Consider the following 27,073-nt stretch of genomic DNA (forward strand, 5'->3'; position numbering starts at 1 on the left):
CATAAAAGTAGACCAATAAAATGGGAGTAAAAAACAATTTGTCTAATGTCATACCTTCTATTAAGCTCAAAAATATGCCCAAATCATAAATTATAACATGTTAATATATCATTTAAAAATAAATAAATAAAATTTAGATACTTAAAAACACAAAATAAAGTTTTTTAAAACTTTTTTAACTTTATTACATTCTGATCTCAATTACACATTAATCTCCTTTAGAGAAAGAGCAAATGAGCAAATACATGAAAAAATGCCTAATTTAGAAGTTATTTGCAAGTCATTTAGTTCTTGGGTTATAGAGGTATATCTTATTCCTAAACTAGATGGGATGAAACATTTTATAATTGACTATTGTCCTTTAAACTATGATTACTTATATTTTTACTTTAGGTTGATAATTTGATGGATATTCTAAAGCACAATCATTATTTCACCATCTTGGACCTGGCATTAGGGTATTGGCAAATATTAATATAGCAAAGACAATTTTTCAAACTCTAATGGGTTTATATGAATTCACCATTTGATCATTGCCCTTTGCGTTTGCTATATTTCAGCATATGATGACTGAAATATTAAAAGGTTTTCAAGATTTTTCATAAATATATTTAAACATTTTGTTAATCCACAGTGATGACATGTGTTTATGATATGTCAAATGTGCTCCAATAACTTTAGAAACACTTTTTCAAACTCAAACATCTAAAATATAACTTTCAGGAGAATTTTTTTATGTATTTAGGGTCTGTGATTTTGTGAGTAGTTAAATCTTGAAAAGTGTGGCTTTAGCATATGTGGTTTTCATTCTTTATTCTATATTGATTTACTATAAGATAACCATGAAACAAAACTTAAACCCTTCATGTGCCATGTGTTATATGCTATATGCCACATGCCATGTGTCAAAGGACAGTGGTGCAAAAGCCAAATTTTAGAGCCTTAGGCCACTGAATAAAGGAAAGGGATAGGAACCTAGAGTAATGTTGAATTAATCTTAGAGCTTTCAACATCCTAATGCTAGAACTAACACGCAAAACAGAGCCAAATGGAGTTTAATGCTATTTCAATATACTGGTGGCCTAACATGAGGATATGAGTATTCCACCAGTTAACATGGTGTGGAATTTAAGCTTAGACCCAAACCAAATGTAGAACAAACACAAACACAAAAACAAAAGTTAAATTATATTTCAAGTTGGTCAACCATATTCAATCTACCCACTATCTCTACTCTATATTTAGAACCCCCCACAAGCTCCCCCCCCTGTTGAGGAACGCATGCTTTAGGATTTCACCCTTAGCCACTCTAAGTACCAAGAGTTAGTTTTTGGGATTAATGTCAAGACCCCAACAAGATCAAGACTGGAAAATGTAGAAGACAAAGAAAAAAGCTAGTGGAACCGAAGAAAAAGCCTTAGATTGATATTGATTCAGATTGTGGAGAAATGAAACAGGCCTAACTTATATATACTAAAGGTTGATGAAGTTCCACCACTCTTGGATCGAGGATGGCCTAAATATAACTGAGGTCAAGGAGGTGCCATGTCATCATCAAGAATGTGGTTCGAGACTCAGGAATCATATGGGAAATCGAGAGTCAGGAAAAGGGAAATGTCTCGAGAGTCAAGAATATAGTCTGTGGGTCAAGAATCTGGCGAGAGTTAGGAATGTGGCAAGAATTGGGGGATTCCTGACAGCACCCCCTCCTCAATAACGAGTAGAACAAGGACGTGAATGAGAACAAAGAGGAGGATAAGATAGGTGGCAAGGGACGGGAGAGGGAGAATAAAAAGAATGAGGACTGGGATGAGAAGGATAATGGTGGTGGAAGTCCTGAACAAGGTCAGGAGAATGAATCAAGTTGTCCGCAGGTTCCCAAGTGCGTTCCTCAGGTTAGTAACCCTTCCAATCTACCAGATAGTAGAGTTTAGACTGTGAGATCTTGGAATCAAGGATGTCCTGAACCTCGTACTCAGACCCATCCTCGACCTGCACTGGTGGAGGTGGAGGAATGACCCGATTTAGAATAAGACTGAGAATATAAAGCTTAAGGAGAGAGGAGTGAAAAACGAGGTGAATTTGATATGAGGAGGGAAGTGCAAAGTAATAAATGACAGGATTAATGATGGCAGTGATAGGGAAAGGACCGAGGCATTTAAAATTGAGTTTGGGACATGGCCTGGTGGTGGAGATATTTCGCCTGAGGAGCCAAACTTTATCCCCGATATTGTAAGGGGGACAATCCTGACGATGGACATTAGCAAATGTTTTGTGAGATTCCTGAGCACAATGGAGGTGGAAGGAGATGGAGTTGTGGATTTCCTGGAGGTTGAAGACAAATGCCTCAAAGCGGGGATTTGAACAAGAGGATTCGGATGGAGAAGGAAGTGAGAGATTGAATTGAGGATTTTGGCCAGAGTTTGCAAAGGGGGAAACTCGAAAGGAGGAGTGAACAGAGTTGTTATAGGAGAACTCAGTAAGGGAAAGGATATCAAACCAGTCATCCTAATGATAGTTGATGAAGCACCTTAGGAATTGTTCCAACATCTAAATCGTTTGCTCGAACTGTCCATTAGTTTGAGGATGATATGCTGAAGAGAGGTTGATCTTCACTCCAAGCAACTACAAGAACCATTTCCAGAAATGAGAGATAAACTGAGGTCTCTAATCCGAAACCACATCTATAGGAATCCCATGAAATCGGAAAATTTCCCTGAATACCAGTTTTGCTATGTCCTCGCCCAAAACTCCTTGGTATACAGCAGGAAGTGCACCATCTTTGTGGAGCGATCCACCACAATTAAAATGCTGTTGAAGCCTCCAGAACTCAAAAGATCACTCAAGAAATCCATGGAGATGGATTTACAAGGACCTAAAGGGATTGGGAGGGAATGAAGCAAACCTGAAGGAAGGTGGCAAGGTATTTTATTTTGGGCGCAAGTGTCACAAGAGGCAACAAAAGCTTTGTTGTAGTCATCCATGTGGGGCCACCAAAAGTCCCGTGCAACCAGCTCATAGGTTTTCAAAATGCCGAAGTGACCAGTAGTCGGGCTATCGTGGCACACCAGCAAGACCAACCTTTGAGCATCACCTTCAAGAATGTAAAGCTATTCCCTACGGTACAACAAGCCATCTAAGAACTCGAACTCATTAAATTGCTAGCAGTCAGGAATCATTGGGTGTCCAGCCTGAAGATGGGGGAAAATGTCGTTGGTGAGGTCGTTGGATTGAAGATTTTTTTTTATTGCCTCTATCAAGGAGGAGTCCTGAGGGGCCAGGAAATTGCCATATTGTGAAGCCGATCAAGACCGAGGATAATCTGATCCTGTTGATCGAAGGCAAGATTACCAAGCCTGAGACTAAGATAAGAGTGCCTTGAAAGAGCATCAGGAAGGCCCTGAAGCTTTCCAAGTCTGTACTTGATAACAAAGTCAAACCGATTCAGGAATTGTGCCCACCTTGCCTGACGACGGCTCAAAACTCGGGAAGTGGCAAAATATTCGAGACTTTTGTGATCTATCCAGACTGTTGTTTGATGGCTTGCCCCCTCCAAGAAATGATGCCACTCTCCAAAGGAATCCACAATGGCAAGAAGCTCCTTGTCATGGATTTCGTAATTAGTCTCCACAGGCTAGAATTTCCGAGAATGGAAAGCGACCAGATGAAATTCCTGATCCGCACCAAGTTGAGACAGCACAGCACCGATGGCAAAGTTGGAGGCATCCGCCTCAATGAAGAAAGGTTGTGAGGGATCAACGTGGATCAAGACAGGAGCAGAACTGAAAGCCACCTTGAGTGTGTCGAAGGCCTACTAGGCAGCAGCAAACCAAGAGAAGGGAACATCCTTGCAAGTGAGATGCGTGAGAGGAAGGACAATGTTGGAGTAGTGAACAATGAATTTGCAGTAGAAGTTGGCAAAGCCAAGGAAAACCTGAACGTCCGACATTGATTGTGGAGGCTCCCATTCGAGAATAGTCTTGACTTTGGTAGGATCCATCATGATACCCTCATGAGTGACAATGTACCCAAGGAACTCCACAAACTCTTGATCAAAGGAACATTTCTCAAGCTTCGTGTATAGGCCATGTTCCTGCAGCTTCACCAGCAACTTGCGAACATGCTCGTCGTGCTCCTCCTGAATTTTTTAGTAGATGAGGATGTCGTCAAGGTAGACGATCACCATCTAATCTAGAAACTCCTGAAAGATGTTGTTCGCCATGTGTTGGAAAACTGCTGGAGTATTTGTCAAGCCAAACGACATGACAGTGTACTCGAAGTGGCCATAGTGGGTTTGGAATGTAGTCTTCCATTCATCGCCAGGCCGGATCTAGATCAGGTTGTATGCTCCACAGAGGTCGATCCTGGTGAAGAAGCGGGCACCACCAAGGCGTTCCAATAGGTCCGAGATCAGAGGCAGTGGATAATGGTTCCGAACAGTCACCTTGTTCAAGCCTTGGTATTCGATGACTAGCCGCAAACTCCCATCCTTCTTCTTGACAAAGAAGACAGGTGCTCCAACCGGGGACTACGAATGCTGAATGTACCCCGAGGCAAGGTTCTCGTCCATGTACTTTTTGAGGGCCTTAAGCTCGGACAGGGATAACCCGTAGATAGGCCCCCACAAAGGTGACACTCCTTGTAAATCAATGGGACAGTCGTAAGGTCGATGAACAGGTAGTGCACTAGCTTTTTTCTTGTCAAACACATCCCCAAAATCATGATACTTCTTAGGAAGACTGACAGGAGAAACATATAAAGCAAAAAGGAAAACAAGTTCTTCGTGGAGTTCTTTCATAGTGATTGTGGAGATAGGAGGAGGTGTACGACTGAATGGAATGATCAAATGGGGATACTGTAGTTTGCTCCCGCTAGGCTTGACCCGAGGGGTAGGGTGTCAAGAAAGCGGGGCTCTCGGGAGAGCTGTGGCTCTCAACTTCCGTTCACGAGGGCGTGAACTTGTAGTGAAGCGTGGTGGATTGTAAGCAACTAAAGAGAATGACTGCCTTGGTTTTTGCTAAATTCCCTCACCAAGGTTCCCGCCTATTGTACTATCTCCTACTTGGTCCTACTCAGTTTCAGCTACTCACTGCACGAGCAACGGAGTGTTAGCCATCCATCCACGGATTCCTAAATCTTTCTCAATCCCCCTCCCTAGGTTAGACTACACTTAAGGTTCGACTACACTCCCCGCAGGCACAAGCAGCCAAGCACACCAAGCCTCTAGGTTCTTAACATCCCTTGGTATAACAAGGTTTAATTATGGAACCCTCTAAATCCCAAGCCTTGGGTGCAACACTTGTTTCAGGACATCAGGGTGAAACACCGTGGCCTAACGGCCCAGTATGGGTACCTCTACCCCCCCCCACTTCCATCCCAAAGGGAAGGCCCAAGCCCCTAGGAAGGGTGAGGACCAATGAGCCACAAGGTACTCAAGTGGGACACCACTCCACCAGAGCCAAGAGCACCGCAGTCGGTTTCCCTTTCGGGAGTGGGAGCTGCTCTTGAGCACTTTCTTGGATGGCCCCTCTGGCACCACCCGAGTCCATGCTCACTCCCACCAAGGCCTCTCGGCCCCAGTCTCAACCTCAAGTCAGTTTGGAAGCACCACTGAAGAGTTCCTTCAAGACTGGTTCTTAGACCTCACTATCCCTTTCACCCCTTGACCCGTATTAGTACTCAGACTCGGTCTCGGACTCGATCTCGAACTCGATCTCAAACCCGACTTTGGACTCGGTCTCGGACTTGATCTCAGACCCGATCTTGGACCCAATCTCGGACTCGACTTCGGACTCGATCTCGGACTCGACTTCGGACTCGACCTCGGACTCGGTCTCGGATCCGATTTGGATCTCAGACTCTGTCTCAAACTTGGTCTCGAACTCAGTCTCCAATTCGGCCTCGGACTCGATCCCAAACTCTATCTCGAACTCAGTCTCAGAGTCGGTTTTGGACTTGATCTTTGACTTGGTCCCACCTGATGAACTCTTTGTCATTTCGGTCATGCTTTCGGGGATCTTTTAGCCTACGACACCTCAGGGAGTTGGTTCCTTACATAATGATAGAATCGGACCACAGAGCAACTCCCAAGCCTATAGCCTAAGGAGCGAAGAGATAGGAGCACGAAGTGACTTGGAACAATCCTAAAGTATCTAACATCCCAATGCTAAGATCAGCATGCAAAATGGAGCCAAACGGAGTTTGGCATTATTTCAGCATACCAATGTCCTAACGCGAGGATATGGGTACTCCACCAGCTAGCATGGTGTGGAGCTTGGGCTTAGACCCAAGCCAGACGCAAAACAAGGACAGGTATGCAAGTGAGAGCTAGACTATGCATAAGATTATTAGTCGGCCATACCTGACCTACCCACTATCCCTACTATACATTTGGAACCCCCCATGAGCCACAAGGTACTCAAGTGGGACACCACTCCACAAAAGTCGAGAGCACCGCAGTCGGTTTCCCTTTCGGGAGTGGGAGTTACTCTTGAGCACTTCCCTGGATGGCCCCTTTGGCACCACCCGAGTCTATGCTCACTCCCACCCAAGGCCCCTCGGCCCCAGTCTCAACCTCAAGTCAATTTGGAAACACCACTGAAGAGTTCCTTCAAGACTGGTTCTTGGACCTCACTATCCCTACTATACTTTTGGAACCCCTTGCAGCCCCCCCCCCCCCCCCACCCCCTCCCCCTGGGAGATGCATGCTTTGGGCTTTCACCCCTTGACCCGTATTAGTACTTGGACTCGATCTCGGACTCGATCCCAGACCCCACTTTGGACTCGGACTCGATCTCGGACTCGACTTCGGACTCGACCTCGGACTCGGTCTCGGATCCAATTTGGATCTCGGACTCTGTCTCAAACTCAGTCTTGAACTCGGACTCGATCCCAAACTGTATCTTGAACTCGGTCTTAGAGTTGGTTTTGGACTTGATCTTTGACTCGGTCCCATCCGATAAACTCTTTGTCATTTTGGTCATGCTTTCGGGGATCCTTTAGCCTACGACACCTCGGGGAGTTGGTTCCTTACAGAATGATAGAATCGGACCACAGAGCAACTCCCAAGCCTACAGCCTAAAGAGTGAAGAGATAGGAGCATGAAGCGACTTGGAACAGTCCTAAAGTATCTAGCATCCCAATGCCAAGACCAGCACGCAAAACGGAGCTAAATGAAGTTTGGCGTTATTTCAGCATACCGGTGGCCTAACGCGAGGATATGGGTACTCCACCAGCTAGTATGGTGTGGAGCTTGGGCTTAAACCCAAGCCAGACGCAAAACAAGGACAAGCACGCAAGCGAGAGCTAGACTATGAGTAAGATTATTGGTCGGCCATGCCTAACCTACTCACTATCCCTACTATACATTTGGAACCCCCTATAGCCCCCTCCCCCCCCCCCCCTGAGGAACACACGCTTTAGGCTTTCACCCCAGGCCTCCCTTAGTATTAAGAGTTAGTCTCTGGGACAAACTCAAAACTTACTAAATATGGAATGTCCTTAAATTGCAAATTTGGACACAGGACGAACACCATTGTGTTCAAAACAATCTCTACATTTCATAGATATGCCAAATGAGCAAATCTGGACACTTTTCATAAATAGCATTTAGAACCAAAATGAGACTAACACAAAGGGCATGATAGCGAGGGTGTTTGGTAGACATGGTAAGCTATCATCCACCAATATTAAGGGACTAATCTCAATACGCAAGGGTTTTTGTCAAACCAGTGCAAAAGAGAACTAAGAGCTAAGCTAAGTATGCTCAACTAGAAACACATAGGAGTTCCTACTTTATGTCCATCTGGCTAAGTACAAGTGCTAAGCCCAATAAACTAACACTTGAATAAGAGGCGCTAATAAAAGGAACCAGCAATATTGACCTCCTACCATCGTGGCAGTAAGGAAAAAGCGTTCGTAAGGACTGGCCAACAGATAACTTTCGATACCCGAAGTCACATTCGCGACAATTGTCCTAAATAATATGACATTCACAAGAGCAACAATTCATATTGGCCAACATAACCATCTAGTGGCGAGTGGGATATACTTGGAGACTTTGGATGTGGTTACATTTGTTGTTTCAAAAATAGTAGATCAATCTCCAAGAGCTTAACCTACAATTATAACTACTAAAGCAGTAGATGAGTTGATTCTTCAAAATTTCTTACAATCAATTTTAAACACTATAACATTTTCATCCTAATAATTGAGCAAAGCACTAAATAGTCTTTTGGCACTTACCAATAAATGAAAGTAAGATCTAGTCAATTTAAAATCTTATTTTGTATTTACTTTAAAATATCTTTGCAGGATGTGAATTGTAATAGAAAACTTTAGAAGAAAATCTCTCTTTTTTTTTTTTTTTTGAGAAGTCCTCAAGTCTCAATGCAATTTTAAAGTTTAAAAAATGAGTTTAACTACAACTTCTTCCAAAGCATTGCTTTTCTAGGACTAATCTAAGTTGAAGCCAAAAAATGATGTTATGTTTTCAAGATGTTGGTGGATGGTATTAAAAGTGGAGTTGATCTTGTTAAGCAGATGTTACCAAGTATGGATTTGCAATACTCTTGGATATGCTTTAATCATACACACAGAATTCCTAAATAGTCTATAATTAACTCCCAATGTGTACAATCTAAGGTAAATATGCATTTATTCAATTATTATATTAATAATTATGTAGAGCATAATCTTTAATAGTGATAATTGTTTATGAGATGAGAGGAGAAGACATGCCAGCTCAAGTTCTTTTTTGGACACTACTGAACAAAATATACTAAGTTGGAACAGGATTTTTAATACCACTAATATTTTATGGTTTTGTGAGTGATGAAGCGCAAGCAAATTGATGAGCTATTAGAACTACCTACAATAGTGGTCTAGATAAAGTTTTAGTTGGCCAAGAGAGGAATTGTTTTTTCCATTAAGGGTAAAGTCTACATGAACACATAGAGAAATATATTCAAGTTGAATATTATGATGAATATAAGTAATTGTACTAGAGTTTAAAATTTGCAAACACTTTAGAAAATGCAAAAAAGCAATATAAGTTCATACGTTTATGACAGATTTGAGGTAATGTTTATGAGAAAGCAATTCCATGACTATAGACTTGGCTAGCATAATGGTTTAATCTTTCTATTATAGATGAGTTATAAAATAGTTGCTACTTAAATTCTAACAATAAATTTTACCAAGAGTTACCATATGATGTGGCTAGCAAAAACAAATGACTTTAAACGTGTATCTCTATCTGAAGCTTGCTAGAATGATTTAGTTATTTTTATTCTACTATAAGCTCTTGAGTTTGGACTTCTTAGGAGGTCACCCAACTCTATAATCTCTTGAGTTTGGATTTTTTAAGAAGTCAATTAACCCTATAAGCTTATGAGTTTGGAATTCTTGGGAGGTCACTTAGCCCAGTATTACTCAAACCCAAGGACACTTAACCCTAAATATCCCAAAACCCTTAATCGATTGGAAAAGGGGGTGCACTTTTATTTATGGGCCCTTTCCTTTTATATTTGAACCCTATAGATTGTCTTTCGAGTCATTCCCTTTAATTGCTTACATTTATAACAAGCCTTTATGTATGCTTATATGAAAGGCTAGGTTATAAAAAATAGACTGAATCTTAAAGATTTAATAGCACACTTATCTGCTACAACATCAATACGACTTCCTAGTCACAATCTCGTAGAGCTGGTGGGATTAACTTTAAATGATCTTGGAATTCACTCTGCAACAAAACCAACTGGGAATCTTAAAACTATCAAAAGGAAGCAACAAGCAAGTGAGCTGATATAGCTAACAAATTCACACCGTCTCAAGTATGAGTATGTTACTAGAGAATAAAGAGGACCAATGCTTCTAAGCAACCAAAAGTTTATATGCTTCCAAGTCAAAGAACAAAAAATTCATAAGATTGAGTGGGCTATATATTGACCAAATTATCCAAAAACCAGAATATATACCATGTACTTGGCCAATTGAAAAAGGATGAACTTGATGAATTTGGAGCTTCAGACTTTGGTTGAAGCATGCTTTAAATTTGAAGAGAACACTTTATAACCACCTATTCTTAAGAAGTTATGAAAACAAGAAATAATAAATGTGTGAAGATTACAAATATTTGGTCAAAGGAAGCAAATGCAACATACTCAAAAACATTATAGTTGAAGGCAGAAGTTAAAAGTGTCAATATCAAGTAGCAGTATCGTCATCATGAATATAAAATTCTCAATTATGAAACTGATATTGTAAACAGGAAGGTTTACAACATCAAAATTAACCAATTCCCAAGTTGCACTTGCATATACTTCTTTCCATTTTAGACTTTTATCAAGTCTTTCATCCCTTGCAAGCATTATATTTTGTATATTGTATGCTTCTTAGGATAGATCCAAATGTTTAACTTTGGATTTGTCTAAATATGAAATGTTCATGATATTGAAAAAGAATTAGATATTGGTATTATATTCGAATTTAATATAAGATAAATAATTTTTTATTTATAAATTACATCTAAAATAACATATAGCATTTTTATAATAGGGATTTTATGTAATAATAATAATAATAATTAATATAAATATGCATTATAAATTAGAGGATGCTTACATAAATAATTAGTATAAATACTAAATATTAAATATTAGAATAATAATTTCTTCTGTAAACAAGTTTATAAGGCAAAACCTCTATTAAATAGTAACTATTGCTACTAAGATTAGATACTGGTAGTTTATACAAATCTAAATATTACTAAAATTATTAATTTGGTTTAAAATACCTATTTAATAAAAATATTACTGCTAAAACCTTAATAGAATATTCTTTAGTGTGCCAGAATATTCACAAATTATTCTTGTCAATGGCAATGGAGATCCCCCTGGGGAGATGGACAATGGAACATAGATTAGTCCTCACGTCCTGCACCCCAAAGGCTCCATCCCATCCCTCCTAGACATAAATCTATAGCCAGCAATGAATAATTCATGTTGCTGCTCCACAGAGATGACCTTGCTGCCAGGACACATGGCACACAACACCCCTAGCTTCCATATCTCGAGGTAGTGGTTGAGCTTGCCAACGGTCCAGCGCTTACCACAGTGCACATCTCGCAGTTGTTCCATGCCTGCCAGTCGAGATCGTTGTCGTGCTCCACACGCGCAAACACCGCTTCAAAAGATTACAGCATCCTCCTTAACTCAAGGCTCATCCGCTACCAGCCATGATCTTCAAAGCTCGAATTCATAACTTTGATTGTGAGACTCCAGAAAGAACATGAACTCAAGCTTCGTGAGAAAAGGTATTGCCAAAGATTATGCCAAATGGTCGACAGGCCAAACCACTTTTGAGCTCACGAGCTCAATGCATACCAGGAGATGCAAGGTCAAAACAGTCAATAAAAGTCGATAATGTCCTCAAAGCTTATTAGAAAAATACAAAAAAAACTCACTTCTGACCCTGTCAAGGATTTCAAAACAACTTGTTGCGACGGTACCTGAGAACCTAATCTTCGTACCTGAGCAAGCAATCTTTGCAAGGGCCTCGATGAGTTCCGCTGGATGATCTTCACCATCTCCGCCTTGTATCCATGCCTGGAAAAAGAAAAATCTTGAGACAATAGCAACAGGGATGGTCCAAAATTGAGCTCCACATTCTGTCATTTCCAGAATGTTCTCCTGTGCAGTTGTTCTGAGCATGATCGATCAAGCTGCCAAACCTTTGGCTCGTCCAGTCCCAGTATCGCTGCTTAGTTTGGTTTGACAATTTAGTTTGGAAACTAAAAAGAACTAGAGGTCAGGCAGAACAACACAATCGTCAAACCTCCAGTACCATGTTGCTGTGCTTCTTGGGATCGTGCAAAGGTTGAACACTCACTTGTTGTTCCTTAAAGGTATTGTCCACAGTGCCAGACGCTGCCCGAGCTCCTCTCCTACAAGGACGCCTACTTCCATAGCCCCACTCCAAGGTCCAGATCTTGCTGGCTCTCAAGTGCTACTTGAAGACGTGGATGAGGCAGATGGTGGCGGTGTTGTTCGAGCAAGACAAAGGTGATGGTATCGCTGCGAGAGCCATCTCGTTTGGGGACGCCGTTCAGGAGTGTGGCAACCATGTTATACTTGATCCCTACTGCATCAAGACATAGTTCCAGGATAGCGCTGGCTATAGAGCTTCTTTAGAAAGCTCGTGAGGTTTGATATAAACCATTGAGGAATCCATTGAACATTTGCTCCTAAATATTTAAACAAACTCTTGAAGTTATTTAAAGACACTAAACATTCTAAACAAAATTAATCTGGACCGTCAGATAGAAAAATATACTGCTGATAAATATACAAGCATAGAAATATCGCTAGATTTTTCAATGCCAATTGTGTCCTTGACAAATTTACTCACTCCTAGTTGAATTTGTCAGTATTTAGGATTTGGGAATATTGAGGGACCAGTTCCTCTTTCCACCTCATTGCACGGATGCATAGGCCTCAATCAGCTTTTTATGAAGTCCCAGGCTTTGCTGGGAGCTGTGCATGGAGCCAATGTCAAAAAATTAATGTGAGCACATTCTTGGGGGATTGCTATTGCTTGGTATGATGGCTGTATGCCATGTATTGTAAGAGTGTATATGGAGCGCATCCACGATGAAAACATAGATACTGCATTTACAGATTCCACTATACGAATCTGGATTTATGTCACTACACACCACTTGTCTGGGATCCATGCCGCCAGATCTTATTCGAGGAACACCACCATGACCTTGTGATCACACGCCATTTTCCGATTCCGTGTTGTCATCTATGGTGATTGGAAAACCAATTTCGTCGTCTGTTGGGAGAGCAATGTTGGCGTTGTATCGGCAAGTCTTATTACACCTGATGAAGCCGACTTTGCAACAGTAAGTCCCTTGCTCGCAACAATAGTTACAACCACCCAATTGATTACGGAGGCAACAGTAGTACTTCTTGTTGGGATTGCACTCCTCCACACAGGTTGCACCGCCAAATGGGGTAGGAATACCGAGGCAGCAATCCTTCTTACCAACTGCGCATAAAGATTTCATTCAGAACAATGGCCAACATGAAATTATACTTACGTTTGAAAGGCGTGCATACTTTTGCTGCGTTAGAGAGCCCCACAATTACAAGTGCCATTGCAAGCAGCAAGAGAAGGCGGAATGAGGCAGCCATGAGTTGATAACAAAGAGAATGAAGAACAAAGAACGAAGTGCAAAGGTTCTTAAATTCTCACTCGGGAGCCTCTGCAGCCGTTGGATATCTGGTGCAGCAGCCGTCAGATCCTGGACCACAAAGAGTTTTGAATCAGACTGGCGAACCTCCATCTTTATCAACCAGTAAATGATTTTTTTAACATTTTGTATGTTGGGTGCCACGCATGCCCTCCCTTGTAAAAATTTATACAAAAGAGTGGTCCCAGATTGAGCATCTCTTGTCAATCAAACTCAATAGAACACTTAACCATTGATCTCAATATGACACTAACCACAGGAATATTCCAAGAATATTCCATAACTAATGGGATTTATAGATGCAACATCTTGAAGAATTGGGAAGTTGGCATAAGGCTCATTCTTTGTTTGTTTCATTGGTATTAAAGTAGCATGTTTTTTTAGGGATGGCAGAAGAGCAGAATATAAATCCTAATGAGGAATATACTGTTAGTGAGGAAGAATCTCTTGATGATATTATTGTGTGGCAAGGTTATTAGATTTTTGAGGTTTAAAGCAACATTAACGAAGTTTGTCAAAAATTTTGAAAAGGTTAAAACCAATTACTAGAGATTATATAAGGGATTTTATTTTTAAATGCATATTATTTGCAAGTTTTGTGATATTTGCTTTAGTCTCACAAGCATCTATAATGAACTGTTAAAGGTGCAATATTTCATCAAAAGTTTAAGCTTAAGTTAAGAAGGATTTTCTAGCAATCTTAATTGATATTATTATTAAGGCTCAAATCTTTTTGCTAAAACCATCAATCAACTTGGTCAACTCTGATCAATGGGATGGTCTACAGGGTAGTCAACATGATGATTAGTTAGCCAATTCTTCATATTCGGGGAAGAAACAACCATTGTTATGTCATGGCTCGAAGAGTGGAAATGGCAATGAAAGAGAGGGGAAAGAAGAGGGTGAAAATTTCGTAGAGTCAAAAACAGAACCCTAATTTGAGTTTAGGGAATTTTTCTTGATTCGAACTCGATGAACAACAGGGGAAGATGTGGGAGATGGTGATGTAGGAGAGATAAGCTGTAATTCCTTCTAACAGATCTGAGGCTGGACAAAGTATGAAAAACCTTTATTAACTCACTCTAAGGAGTTGACTTCAAATTAGCTTTGATGTAGTTCTTCCACTACAAATAAACTTTATCACAAAAAAATCAATTTTTACTTTATTCTTATGCCAACAACTTTCTTACAATTCTAACCAAGAATCAACTTCTTTGCTATCACAAACATCCAATGATGACTTTCATTCCACAATACCATAATCCTTGACATGCTTAATGTACCAATACTAATTATGAATACAAAATTATGTGAAGCAGGAAATCCTTAATGAGATTGATAGAATCTTTAAAGTTCCTCTTTCTCCTACCATACGAGATCTGAGGGTTGAATGCATCAGTGGGAATTTTGTGTCTCCATCTTCTGGACTTAGGGAAATGTTGCTCATTCGAGTACACATCGGGTCCACCGTCACTGATATCGCCTTCAACACCATCAATAGCAAGTCCTCCTTTGTGGTGCTCAGCCTTTCTTGGTTCCAATTGCAACCAGACAATTAGGACTTAATGCTTTGGTGCTACTTGACTTGGGTGCAACTTCCTACTTCATGGACACGGACTTTGTTGCTCGACATCGAAAGAAAGGAGACATGGGATGCAAAAGTTGCAGGAATTGGTGGTGGCTTTGATGAAAGGTGGTGAGGAGCTTGATAAAGAAGAAAAATGATTTTTATTCAAGGAGTCGAAACAGACAGCTCTTACTTTGTTTGGACAGGGTCGTTTCCCAATTGCAATAGAGGTGGACCTTGAGGCAAAGTGAACTTGAGCAGTTAGGGAGGCTTCTTGGGACACACAGCTGCTTTGTGATTAGAATCAGTATAGTAGAGGCAAAGATTATGAGATACTTAACGTTGCTTCTCAGTAGGACTCAACTTCCCTTTGATGAATCGGGGAGTACCAAAGATATTTATCGAAACCGGAGCAATAGGTTCAGGAGTATGCCCTGAAGACTCAAGTTGGGATTCCTGAGTCTAGGATGGGAAAACAGCGGTGCGGCAACTTTCTTGACGACATTCAAAGAGACGATTGTCACTTCGAACAGCTTTGTTAATGGCGTCTGACAGGTCCGTGGGATCCTCCATAGTGAGCAACAAATCCTTAACACTTTTATTGAGGCTAAAACGAAATTGATCAATTAGGGCCCACTCATCCCACTAAGTGTCCCAAGGCAAGGAGTTGGAACTCTATAGCATAGATCGAGGCAAGACAAGACCCCTAAGAGAGACGTCTCATTTTTGTGGTGGCAGCCCAAACTCGATCCGTCTCGCCAAAGCATGCTTCAAGCTTTTCTTTGAACAGCTGAAGATCCATCAGCTCCAGACCGTGTTACGAACACGGCCGGGATCCCGGCCGTGTTCACCGTGTTTCACGAACACGGCCATGGGTCGTGTTGCCACGGCTGTGTTCGTGAACAGTGGTCCGTGTTAGTAACACGGAACACTGTTCAGAATATTCTCGCATGGAATATTCTGGTTTTAGGGCGCATGGCATCACACGACAATCCAGCCAGGGCGCACCATTTCAGGGCACAGCAGCAGCAATCCAAGGCAAACAAGCATGGCGCAGCAATCCAGCATACTGCGAAAGCATCCTTCTTCGCGATGGTGGGATGAGGTAAGTGTTCTTGAGAGCAGGGGGCATGGCCACAAATTATGGTCATGCAAATACTGCCCAATGGTGAACAAATTGAGTGGTGTTGATCGTGTGCGAGCTCATCTGTTAGGAGAAGGCCCAGGCAGCAAGGATATTGTGAGTTGTCCTCTCATCCCAGGTAACAAGAAATATTCAGTAGAATATTCGTGAGCCATCGTGGGCCGTGATCGTGTTCCGTGTTTGGGTTCCTGAAATCTGAGGCTCGTGTTCGTGTTCCATGTTCGTGTTCATAACTATGGCTCCAGAACCACGACCCCTTTCATGCTCTTCTCTAGGAGAGGAAAAAACCATGACAAAGTTACACCTTTGAGCAACATCTCGATCACGCTGATTTGAGACTCGGAAATGGGGTATTGCCGATGTTGAAGTGCGAAGATCAACTCCATCTAATTTAAGAATCCGTGAAGCTCTGAACACTTGCCTGAGAACTTCACTGGGAAACTCACCTTTGGTTCAGGAACTCTGCTTGATCCTTGAGCCAAAAGTGAAGCAAGCTCCTGTTGCATGTGAAGAAGGGTTGCCTTCAACTCGGTATTCTAAAACTGGATCTTTGCAAGGACTTTGGCAAAGAAATCAGGATGGCTTGGAGACTCCATCGGCAAAGAAGAAAGAAAAGGGGAAGGCAATCAAACAATCAAAACGAGCTAAAGTAAAAGCAAAAAACACAATTTGAATCAAACTATTAAGACCCCCAACAAGATCAAGACTAAAAAATGCAGAAGACAGAGAAAAACTAGTGGAAATGAAGAAGAAGCCTTAGACTAGCATTGATTCAGATTTGTGGAGAAATGGAATAAAGCTAACTTATATATACTATAGGTTGATGAAGCTCCACCACTCTTGGATCGAGGATGGCCTAAATATAGCTGAGGTCAAGGAGGTGCTATGTCATCATCAAGAATGTGGTTCGAAACTCAAGAATTGTATGGGAAATCAGAGAATCATGAATAGGAAAGTGTCTAGAGAGTCAGGAATATAGTCTATAAGAATCTAGTGAGAGTCAAGAATGTGGCAAGAATTGAGGGATTCTTGACAATTAACTTGAAACTTATTGAATATAAAATGGTACTAGATTATGAATTTGGACACGGGGCTAGCACCATTGTGTTCAAGATAATTTCTATATTCCGTAAATATGTCAAATTAACAAATCTTGACACTTTTCATTAATAGCAATTAAAAATGAATGGAACTAACACAAAGTGTATGATAGCAAGGGTGTTTAATAGACACAATAAACTATCATTTAGCAAATATTGAAAGACCAAACTTAATATCATAGGAGTTCCCAACACTAGCAAATGCAAGCTAACATATGAGTTTCTCATACTAGGCTGAGCATACTCAACAAAAAAACATATAAAATTTCCTACTTTATGTTTATCCAATATAAGTACATACATAATCACTAATTTCTCAACTAACTTAAGTGGAGATTGAAAAAGGAACTAGCATTACTATTGTGGCAGTAAAGAAAGAATATCTAAAAATATTAGCCAATAAGTAACTTTCAATACTTGTAATCATATTCGTGATAGTGGCTATAAACTATATAAATAAAAAATATTAGTATAAGCTTAATTAGGCTTATAGATTTAGACCATATAATATTTGTATAAGTATTGGTCTCTAGTAATCCTAATTTACCTCTTCTCTCAGGGTTCTCTCAAGAAAAATGATTTAAAATAGAGATTAAAAATATTGAATTATAATTTATTATGATTTTAAATGTTATTTATGAAGACTCTGTAAATAATTTATGCATATTATGTAAATATGATTTTTATGATAATTATAAAAAGTATTTATTTTGTAATAATATTGTTAAATAAACATATTTATATGTCAATGACATAGAAATAAGAAAAGTATTAACTAATATTCCAAATATCATATTTCATCACTCGAGAAGCCAATGATCCAAAACAAAGACTCACATTTCATTATCCAGAATTCTAGGATCTTAATATATAATAAAAGAAAAAGAAATGGTGACTTATCTAAATTAAAATCTGAAATAAAAATGTACCTTTGAACAGTATATTCTATTAACCCTTAAACACTAGCCCTAATCTCCCAAAATATCTAAGGATATTCGAGTTTCAGAGGGGTACAGGATAGGGCTTAGGGTTTATGGCTGAAAGTGTGGATTCCAGCGTTGCAGCTCCTGCCGGCAGCAATCCTGCAATCCGAGGATGTAATTTATAGATTCTTGGTGATAAATGCTAGGCAGCATTCTATTAGATCGCATCACTTCCGCGATTTTTAGTTCCATAGCTTCATAGGGCAGCTATGGAGCTTGTCGATTGCCACAAGCATTTTCTGGGCAGGCGCGTGGAGCAAGGGGTCCCCGCCCGCCAGTGCCTGAGGAGGATCAATCACAGGAATTCCTGCTCATCAAGCCAGAGGTGTGAGGCCGTGAAGCTTCCCGTCCAAGAGCTTCCAAGCCTCAAGATGGAAGAGGATGCTCCTTCGGGTAGCCGAGCCCCAGCCCTCTCCTCCTACGATGTTCCAAGCGAGGTCCTCAAGGAGGCGGCTTTCGGGAACTTCGATCGCCTCCTCGACTGTGGCAATGGGACTTTACGTCCCAACGTGTTCGTCAAAGCTCTCAAGAACTTACAGGATGGAAGCGTGGCTTTGGATCTCTTCGAGTGGGCCGAGAGGAATGGTCACAGACCGAGCCTCAACGCTTACAACTTGCTGCTCGAGCTGCTTCTCTCCAACCGGATGTACGACGTCATGCACACCGTGTATGACAAGCTGGTGAGGATCTACTCGCCGGACGCTTACACCGTGGGGATCTTGCTACGATCCTTGCTAAAGTCCGGGAAGATCGAGAAGGCTCACAGGTTTGTTGAGCAGCTCCTCGTCAAGGGACTGTGCGATATCAGCACTTTCAACATCTATATCAGCGGGCTTTGCCGAGCAAGCCGGATAGGTGACGCACAGACGGTCTTCGATGGGATGAGGAAGCACGGGTTCTGGCCAAACAGGATAACTTACAATGCTCTTCTCAGCGGCCTCTGCAATGGTGGAAGGATGAGCGATGCCCAGGCGCTATACGAGAGGATGATCAAGGCCGGATACTCGCCAGACGTTGTAACTTACAACACTCTCCTCCATGGATTCTGCAAGGTCGGCAAGCTTGACGAGGCGCTTAAGATATTTGACGGGGCCGTGAAGCGGGGGTTTGTTCCCGACGTGGTGACTTACAACGCGCTCATAAATGGCTTCTGCAAGGCGGACAAGCTGGACGAGGCGCAGAGGATCCTCCAGAGGATGGTGTCCGAGAGTTTGGTTCCGGACGTGGTGACTTACAACTCTCTGGTGAACGGGCTTTGCAAGAACGGCCGGGTTGACGAGGCTCGGATGCTGATTGTCGACAAGGGATTCTCTCCGAACGTGATCACCTACAGCACTTTGATCAGCGGGCTGTGCCGGGAGCTCAGGGTTGACGAGGCCATGAAGTGTTTCCACGAGATGATCCAGCTCGGGCTGAGGCCTCACACGATCATTTACAACTCTTTGATCGACGGCCTTGGCAAGGCCAAGCGTTTGGAGAGTGCCAGGCAGCTGCTCGAGAAGATGGTATTGAACGGCTGCAAGCCGGATATCGTCTCCTACAACGCTCTCATCCATGGCCTGGCAAGAGAACAGGGCGTCTCGGAAGCACTCAAGCTCTTCGGCAGTGTGCTGAGGCAAGGCTACGAGCCTGAGGTGCCGACGTACAACATCCTCATCGATGGCCTGCTCAAAGAAGATAGAGTGAACGAAGCCTTCGAGCTCTTCTCCGGCTTGGTAAAGCACGGCCTGGAGCCGGATGCGATCACTTACACGGTGTTTATCGACGGGCTGTGCAAGGCAGGCAGAGTCGAGGACGCTCTCCTCATGCTCAAAGACATGGACGAGAAAGGCTGCGTTCCTGACGTTGTCTCCCACAACGCTGTTATCAACGGCCTGTGCAAGGAGAAGAGAGTGGACGAGGCCGAGGTTCTACTCTCTGGCATGGAAGCGAAGGGATGCTCGCCGAACGCTATCTCTTTCAACACCCTCATTTGCGGCCAATGCAGGGCGGGGAAGTGGAAGAAGGCCATGACCACTTTCAAGGAGATGCTCAAGAGAGGTGTCAAGCCAACAGTCGTGACTTACAACATCCTCGTCGACGGCCTTTGCAAAGCCAGGCAAGTTGACGAGGCCCGAGAGCTGCTGAGCACTAGTGGATTCCTGGCGGACGTCGTCTCGTGCACCTCGCTCATCAACGGCTTCTGCAAGGAAGGCAGGATCAAAGAGGCCATCACTCTCTTCGACGCAATGATTGAGAAGGGCCGAGTTCCGGACGTGGTGACTTACAGCGCTCTCATAGACGGGCTGGGAAAGGCAGGCAAGCTCGACGATGCTCGCAGGCTCCTCGGCGCTATGGAGGCCAAAGGCTGCATTCCAAACGTCTACACGTACAACTCCCTCATCTCGGGTCTCTGCGGCCTGGACAAAGTGGACGAAGCTCTGGAGCTGTTCGTGGCTATGGTGGAGAAAGGCTGTGTTCCGGACACCATCACGTATGGGACCATCATCTCGGCACTTTGCAAGCAGGAAATGGTGGACAAAGCTCTCGCTCTTTTCGATGGCTCGCTGGAAGCGGGGGTGGTGCCGACTTCCGGGATGTACTTCTCGCTTATCGATGGCCTCTGCGCGGTGGCGAGAGTGGACGAAGCTCTCAAGCTTCTACAGGCCATTCCCGAGCATCACAGGCCAGGCTCCGAGGCCTACAACAGCATCCTCAGCGCGCTAACCAGTGACGGCAAGCTCGCGGAGGCTCAAAGCCTGCTCGAGACGATGCACGAGCGGGACTTGGTTCCGAATGGATTCTTCTACAACGCGCTCATGGTGGCGCTGTGCAAGCAGCCGGGTGGGAGTAGCAGCGTCGTGAAGATCCACAGGAAGATGGTGAAGAAGCGATCGGTGCCGGAGCAGGGGCTGGTTCGGTGCTTGTGCATGGAGAGCCTCGCGGACGAGGCCGACGAGATCTTCCAAGGAATGCTCGCGGACAAGTGCCTTCCAGACGCCTTGACGGTGAACACGCTGGTGAAGAGCTTGTGCGAGCACGGCAAGGTGGAGAGGGGCCTCGAGGTTTTGTCGCAGCAAAGCGGCAGCAGGGAGAAGCGCGAGATGGTGGCTGGGTTTGAGGCTGTTCTTGCGGAGCTTTGCAAGGAGAGCGGCAAGCTGGATCGAGCGATGGAGGTGCTGGAGGAGATCAAGGGAGTGTCGAGCTTGGCGAGTTACAAGATCGTTTTGGAGTGCTGCGCCAGGGATGGGAGAGTGGAGGAGATGGAGAGGCTGATCCGGGAGATTAGAGAGAGTGACCTTGCTCAAGATGGAGAACTGGAAGAGTATCGAATCACACTCGACAGTTAAATGTAAGCGGACGTTGTAATATAGAGCAAACTGTTTTCGCGAAAACCATCGCTAATTAAATACATGAGATGATCAGATTAATGAATTCATCAATGACGTGGACGTGCCGGAGTGGTTATCGGGCATGACTAGAAATCATGTGGGCTTTGCCCGCGCAGGTTCGAATCCTGCCGTCCACGAAATGATTTTCTCTCATGTTTTTTTCGCTTTTTTAAAGCGCGCTTTTGCAAATCAAATAATGTGAACGTGCCGGAGTGGTTATCGGGCATGACTCGAAATCATGTGGGCTCTGCCCGCGCAGGTTCGAATCCTGCCGTTCACGCTCGAATTGCTTTCAGTTTCTGAAGAACGTCCGACTGTTATTCGTAGATTTTATGATGTTTTTATGCTTTGCCATGGATTTTCAACTACATATGGATCACTTTTGTTGAAGGAAAGGGATTTGAGTTAAAAATTTGTTAAAAGTTGGAAGCTATCTCAACAGAATCTTCTTCACACTCTCGTAGACAATAAAAGTGATGGAGGATGAGGGAGCAACTCTAAGTAGGTTTGGTACCATTCCTTTGTATAAACCCCGGACTCCCTCATATCTGTGAAAAACTCGATGATTGAAAAGGAATAACTGGGAGTTTGCTTACTTGAGTGTCTCAGTGAAAGCGTGCCAGCCGCCTCTGTAGCTCAGTGATCCTTGCGAGTCAGGTCTTTGCTACAACATCCAAATAAGCACAAGACTTTTCATTAGAACAAATGAAAATCCATGGAAGTACCTGTGAGCGTGTTCTAATAACCTGCAAAGTCACCTTTGTCACACATCAAATCCATGAGTGAGATGAGGCTTACTTGGTAGGGATAAGTTAAAAATAGCGCAAAAAGCTTGGACGTAGCACCAAGCACAGCAAAATCTAGAGAGGTCTGCGAGAATCACAAATTTTCAAAGTTATGAACAAAATCTTCCAAAGAAGTAAGAGCAAGGAAAACTTACTAGAGAGTTTTCAGTTGCCGAAGGATCCACTCTCTTGCGAGCTGCAATCGCCATTTTTCTGCCCTCTTCATACGCCATAAACTGAAGTGCTCCGTGTGACACCTATGCCTGACTCCATCAAATCATCAATTTGCCAAAGAAATGGACAAACTTACAAGAAGTACGCTCGGACCAAAGCCTTTGTAAAAGCCCCTCCAGCCTTCAACTTTACGAATGCTGTGGAAAGCATCTGTGCAGCCAATGTAGCTAAGGAAAGGAAAAATGAAAAAGAAATGTCTCTCACCCATAAAACCCGAGTAAGGCTGCTGAGATCCATTCGGAGGCTGAAGCTGAAGCCGTGTTTTTACTAGAAATATGGGATTTGTCATCGCAGAGACCTGATAAAGTTTAAAAAAACTTAAGACAAGAACAACTAAAGGAAAAAAAAGCAAAAAAACTGTCTACCAGTGCACCAGCTTCAGCAGACGCAACGAGGTGATGGCCTGGACCGAGCTCTCCTCCCAATCTTCTTTGATGCATCTCCTTGATATTACTGTAACTGCGTGGAAAAAAATAAAATGAAAACCATGGCATCACGAACTAAAATAACAGTCAAACTTACAAGAGAAAATAGAGTCCCCACGCCAAGCTAGAACCAAACACGGCAGGAGAAAGGCCGGCATACAATCCTTTCACACCCTGCCAAAAGGAAGGCAAAAAAGTCACACCTTGCGTAAAAAACTTTCGATTTCTAGACCTCTGTTCGCGCGATGGTGAGCAAGGCATTGGCAGTGCTCTTGTACTGATGAACAAAACGATTTCGACCATCGTCGGCTGGAGCTCAATGCGAAGAAACGCCGCTTGCAAAGGAGAGAAAAGAAAACCAAAGAGAAGGCATACCCTGGAATCGCGTGCGAACAATGTCGAGAGGATGCAAAGCTACGACGGTGGCAACCCCGGCAACAGCTCCCGCAGTGGCCTCCTCCCACTTCCATTCTCTGCCCATACACAAAGAAGCCCTAAAATCCCCTGTAGATTCCAAATAACTCGCCTAGTTATTTGGCAAAAGGTTATAACCATTAACATTACCCGCGAAAGGGTAGCCCTAAACATCTAGATCCCAAGAATATACCAGATCAAATATTCTCTGGGTTTTGAGCGAGGACAATGCCTAATCCCAGATCCAAACACGCGATAAGCTGGGCTCCATTTTGCTGCGAGTTGAGCGTGGCGATGGAGCACATTGAGCTGCCAGTGAACGAACGCGCGGGGAATCACCAGCACAGTTTTCAGGCGAGGGGAGAAATCAGGCCTCCCACCGCGAAATCCAGGCGTATTATTGCGAAGCGAGGCCCGATGTCCTGGAGGGGATCGGGAATCGGCGGAGTGGCAAGGCATCGCACTAGATGGATGTAGCCATAACATGATTTGGATCGGACTATTATGAAGTAGAAGCTAGTGAATCGAGGGATTCGAGATTTTGATCGATGAACCTAGTGAGCTTTGATCATGAGAAGAAGAAAGTGATCTGGACAGAGACAACGTGGAAAGGAGATGGTACCATCTCTAGAAGAACAAGTTAAAGGAGTTTTGATCGCCTGAGAAAGAAGCTGAGCTTGACAATTCAGTTGTCGTAATGTGAAAAAATGGTGTCAATGTAGAGGAAGATCAGGGCGCGGCTGGAGATGGGAGGAAAGGTAGCGCGAGTTTGTGGGGCGTGTTTTTTGGGCTTTTTAGCCTTCATGGCGCAGCCCTGTCGTGGAGCAGTAAAGAGCAAACAGTTCCATGACTGTAAAGTTTGGAAGCACTAGGTATTAGTGGATTCTGAAAATGTGTGAACTACATCTCTTGAAAACACTTTGAGCAGTTTCTCATATGTAGTTAGATACAAATATGAGATACATATACTTTCGAAACTGTGGAAAGCGGTCTACTAGGATCCCAAGAAAGCCAGCCTGATCCCAAGAAGACAGCAGCTTGGGCGCAATTCCACTGATCCTTCTCTAACCTCTTTTGATCTCTCTTTTAGGGTTCATTCTGTGCTTGGTCATGTTTAAGCGCCAGAACTACGCTGTGCTCCATGGGCGGTCTTCGTCGTCTTCTTCTTCCTCCTCGTCGGACGACTCCGGAGAGGACGATGGAGAAAAGCCCGGTGGGTTTTTTCCTTTCTTTCTTTCTTTGGTGTTGGGTTTATGGTTTAAGCTGCTTGTGCAGTCTCCAATCGCGAGTCCCATGAAGAGGAGGAGGAGGAGGAAGAGGAGGAGGAGAAAGGAAAGGAGGTAAAACGTAAAAGGGAGGATTGGGCGATGGCTGTGGAGGAGAGCGAGAAGGAGAAGCTGGAGCAGTCTCTCGCGATTCAGGTTAAAGATGTTTTGAAATGCAGGGTGTGCCCCAAGGTTGTGTGCCTCTCGGAGGAAACCATGGCCTCCCACTTGCGCTCGAAGGTAACAGCTTCTGTCGGATGATATAAACTCTTTTTTTCCTTCTTTTCGAAGGGCCATCGTCGTTCTTTGAAGAAAATGACGGAAGGAAAGCTCAAAGTTACGCTCAACAGTGAGGGTGAGGAGGAAGAGATGGAATCTGAGGGCGAGACACACGCGGAGAGGCACGCACGAACAGTCGCCGCGCTCGCTGAGGTTCGTGGACGATCAAACGAAAGCTTTCTCTTGATCAAGACAAACTTTCGTTCTCAGTGAAGACGTTTTTGTCCTAGGAATCCAAGAGGACGAGCACGGATCCGAGCAGCAAGAAGAGGAAGAAGGGCGGACGACAGCGCCAGAGATTGCGAGCCAAGAAAAAGGTGAGAACTTCTCTCCTTTTCTTCTTGTTCTTGTTCTTCTTTTCCAGCATAAACTCGGTGGAAACTTTCCAGGCTAGACACAAGAAGTTTGATAAATCAGCTGCTAAGGTTAAGAAATAAAACAGAATGCATAAATAGTAACATTTTTCCTTTTTTCCCTCTTGATATTTTATATAAATAAAATCACAATACGAATTCATAGATTAATAAATATTGGTGGGAGTTTTGAGAAGTGCTGGATCAGTTGCAAGTTAAAAATAAAAAATTTCAGCTATGATATGACCTTGGAGAAGAATTTGCATACTTTTCTGGCTAACAATGAGAACTTGCAATTGTCTCGTTCACCATGGCAGTGGGGAATCTATAAAATGGAACTGGATCACTACACTCGCTTGCTCAAAATTCATTGTGATCAGCAATCTACTGGAAGATTTCTGGAGTCATGTTTGGAAACAAGACAGTGGGAGACGTTGTGCGGCTGGGTGGACATATGAAGTTTGTTTTGGCGCTAAGATATTCCCCGTGTGTGGGAGGAAGTAGTGCATGCAAACATGACCTCAGAAATCTTCCCGTACATGGATTGCTGATCAGGACAATAAATTGTGGCTTCAACCAGAATGACAGCATCTAGTGATCCAATTCTATTTAGTTATTAATTGTGTGAATTTGGATTCACCACCTTTTCTTGCATTAGATAGTGCTTAACAGCAAGTTCTGATTCGCCACCTGTTTCTCGTGATACCACATTGTTAGGCTTTGGATAGCGAGTCGTTGCTGTTTTGGTGTTATAAAGAGTTAAGAAAGAGAGACACTTGAAGGTGTGGCGCATGAGCTTGGCTCACAGTGTCTTCGTGCCTCTATATAAAGACAAAAGTTCACGCAAAAGGAGATTCACGCTCAGTAATAGGGAATTTTGCTCCTCGAGAGTCCTTCTTCCTCCCTTTCTTTCTCAGGATAGCGATCGCGATGGCGATTAAGGCAGCGATCCTGGTGGCGATCATGTCCCTGGCAATGGCATTGACGATCGCGGTGGAGGCGAGGGGCACGATCACGAGCAAGCTGTGGAGGGCCATGGATGTAGATTTCTCGGGCTATTGCAGCGATGAATCCATCCCAACTGGGAGCACTTACTGGACGAGCTTGAACCAGACGTTGACGGATCTCATCCAGAACACAGCATACGCCAATAACATGACCTATAGTGTCAAGAATGGTGGCGACGATGTCTCAGCCTATGGACAAGCCCAGTGCTTCAACATGGTGGGCAACCCTGGGATGTGCAAAAGCTGCGTCGAGGATTTGGTTCGTCGGGCTTGGCGTGAGTGCGGTGATGCCATTGCAGCAATGCTCATGCTCAAGGACAAGTGCACCATTCGTTACCAAGACTCTCCACTATAAACAGGTAATACAATCGAATAAAGATGGATTTTAGTTTGTTGTCTCTATAGTAAAATACATTTTATGTTTTTAAAGAAGAAGGAATAAAGATAGCAAAATTTCTATTTTTCTTGCTTTTAATTACTTCTATTTGTTTTTTTAATAACATATTATTTTCAAAATTCCTACAGAAGGAATTCAGCAAATGAGAGGATTGGTAGTAAGATTAGGAATGTATTCCATACTAGAATGATTGGAAACTCTAGGATTTGAACTTATAACTGCCAATTTTCTTACATAGTAATAACATCCTTAGATCGTCTAGTTCTTTGGTATTTTTGCATACAAATGTGTAGTCCATTTCCTAGTGGGGATTCCTCCGAGATTTATCATGGAAATATATATTTTATAGAGTATTTAAAGATTTATAAGAAATAATAATGAGAATTATTGGTATATTTAGTATTATGAAAAGTTAGATTCTTACTAAGTATATAATTCATAAATGAAGCTTTTCGAGGGGCTTTTTGACCCAATTTTTTAAAAAACAATTC

At 43.0% G+C, this 27,073-nt stretch overlaps 5 protein-coding genes and 2 non-coding genes across 7 annotated transcripts; 5 read left to right on the top strand and 2 right to left on the bottom strand.

Annotated features, from left to right (window-relative positions):
* Positions 1-12,559: 12,559 nt before the first annotated feature.
* Positions 12,560-13,236, bottom strand: LOC9650533. The gene is made up of 2 exons (XM_002968546.2): positions 13,106-13,236; positions 12,560-13,053 (listed from the first exon to the last, which is right to left on the bottom strand). The coding sequence occupies exons 1-2, from the start codon at positions 13,197-13,199 to the stop codon at positions 12,776-12,778; spliced, it is 372 nt and encodes a 123-aa protein (XP_002968592.1). The 5' UTR covers positions 13,200-13,236; the 3' UTR covers positions 12,560-12,775.
* Positions 13,237-18,107: 4,871 nt separating this feature from the next.
* Positions 18,108-21,462, top strand: LOC9650534 (pentatricopeptide repeat-containing protein At3g22470, mitochondrial). Its single transcript, XM_024673192.1, has one exon. It carries the CDS (start codon positions 18,262-18,264, stop codon positions 21,379-21,381), a length of 3,120 nt encoding a protein of 1,039 aa, XP_024528960.1. The 5' UTR covers positions 18,108-18,261; the 3' UTR covers positions 21,382-21,462.
* Positions 21,463-21,478: 16 nt separating this feature from the next.
* Positions 21,479-21,560, top strand: TRNAS-AGA. Its single transcript has one exon. It is a non-coding gene; the product is annotated as a tRNA-Ser (tRNA).
* Positions 21,561-21,621: 61 nt separating this feature from the next.
* TRNAS-CGA lies at positions 21,622-21,703 on the top strand. Its single transcript has one exon. It is a non-coding gene; the product is annotated as a tRNA-Ser (tRNA).
* A 78-nt stretch (positions 21,704-21,781) lies between these two features.
* LOC9631487 (folate transporter 1, chloroplastic) lies at positions 21,782-23,366 on the bottom strand. The gene is made up of 11 exons (XM_002968547.2): positions 23,243-23,366; positions 23,100-23,176; positions 22,965-23,041; positions 22,808-22,901; positions 22,647-22,740; positions 22,519-22,592; positions 22,364-22,465; positions 22,222-22,293; positions 22,149-22,169; positions 22,020-22,087; positions 21,782-21,971 (listed from the first exon to the last, which is right to left on the bottom strand). Exons 1-11 carry the CDS (start codon positions 23,346-23,348, stop codon positions 21,854-21,856), a joined length of 903 nt encoding a protein of 300 aa, XP_002968593.1. The 5' UTR covers positions 23,349-23,366; the 3' UTR covers positions 21,782-21,853.
* A 983-nt stretch (positions 23,367-24,349) lies between these two features.
* LOC9650535 (X-linked retinitis pigmentosa GTPase regulator-interacting protein 1) lies at positions 24,350-25,300 on the top strand. Its single transcript, XM_024673193.1, has 5 exons — positions 24,350-24,494; positions 24,557-24,786; positions 24,838-24,978; positions 25,056-25,142; positions 25,215-25,300. The coding sequence occupies exons 1-5, from the start codon at positions 24,392-24,394 to the stop codon at positions 25,260-25,262; spliced, it is 609 nt and encodes a 202-aa protein (XP_024528961.1). The 5' UTR covers positions 24,350-24,391; the 3' UTR covers positions 25,263-25,300.
* An 808-nt stretch (positions 25,301-26,108) lies between these two features.
* LOC9631488 (antifungal protein ginkbilobin-2) lies at positions 26,109-26,540 on the top strand. The gene has a single exon (XM_002968267.1). The coding sequence runs from the start codon at positions 26,109-26,111 to the stop codon at positions 26,538-26,540; it is 432 nt and encodes a 143-aa protein (XP_002968313.1).
* Positions 26,541-27,073: the final 533 nt, after the last annotated feature.

Source organism: Selaginella moellendorffii, unplaced genomic scaffold (assembly GCF_000143415.4).
Source record: "Selaginella moellendorffii unplaced genomic scaffold, v1.0 SELMOscaffold_10, whole genome shotgun sequence".
Taxonomy (NCBI): domain Eukaryota; kingdom Viridiplantae; phylum Streptophyta; class Lycopodiopsida; order Selaginellales; family Selaginellaceae; genus Selaginella; species Selaginella moellendorffii.

Coding starts and splice junctions, on each gene's coding strand:
- LOC9650533 (XM_002968546.2), bottom strand. CDS start 13,199: ATGGCTGCCTCATTCCGCCTTCTCTTGCTGCTTGCAATGGCACTTGTA. Junction 13,054..13,105: donor AGTATGCACGCCTTTCAAAC/GTAAGTATAATT, acceptor CTTTATGCGCAG/TTGGTAAGAAGGATTGCTGC.
- LOC9650534 (XM_024673192.1), top strand. CDS start 18,262: ATGGAGCTTGTCGATTGCCACAAGCATTTTCTGGGCAGGCGCGTGGAG.
- LOC9631487 (XM_002968547.2), bottom strand. CDS start 23,348: ATGGGCAGAGAATGGAAGTGGGAGGAGGCCACTGCGGGAGCTGTTGCC. Junction 22,593..22,646: donor GCCTTACTCGGGTTTTATGG/GTGAGAGACATT, acceptor TTGGCTGCACAG/ATGCTTTCCACAGCATTCGT. Junction 22,088..22,148: donor TTATTAGAACACGCTCACAG/GTACTTCCATGG, acceptor TGGATGTTGTAG/CAAAGACCTGACTCGCAAGG.
- LOC9650535 (XM_024673193.1), top strand. CDS start 24,392: ATGTTTAAGCGCCAGAACTACGCTGTGCTCCATGGGCGGTCTTCGTCG. Junction 24,979..25,055: donor CAGTCGCCGCGCTCGCTGAG/GTTCGTGGACGA, acceptor TTTTTGTCCTAG/GAATCCAAGAGGACGAGCAC. Junction 25,143..25,214: donor GATTGCGAGCCAAGAAAAAG/GTGAGAACTTCT, acceptor GAAACTTTCCAG/GCTAGACACAAGAAGTTTGA.
- LOC9631488 (XM_002968267.1), top strand. CDS start 26,109: ATGGCGATTAAGGCAGCGATCCTGGTGGCGATCATGTCCCTGGCAATG.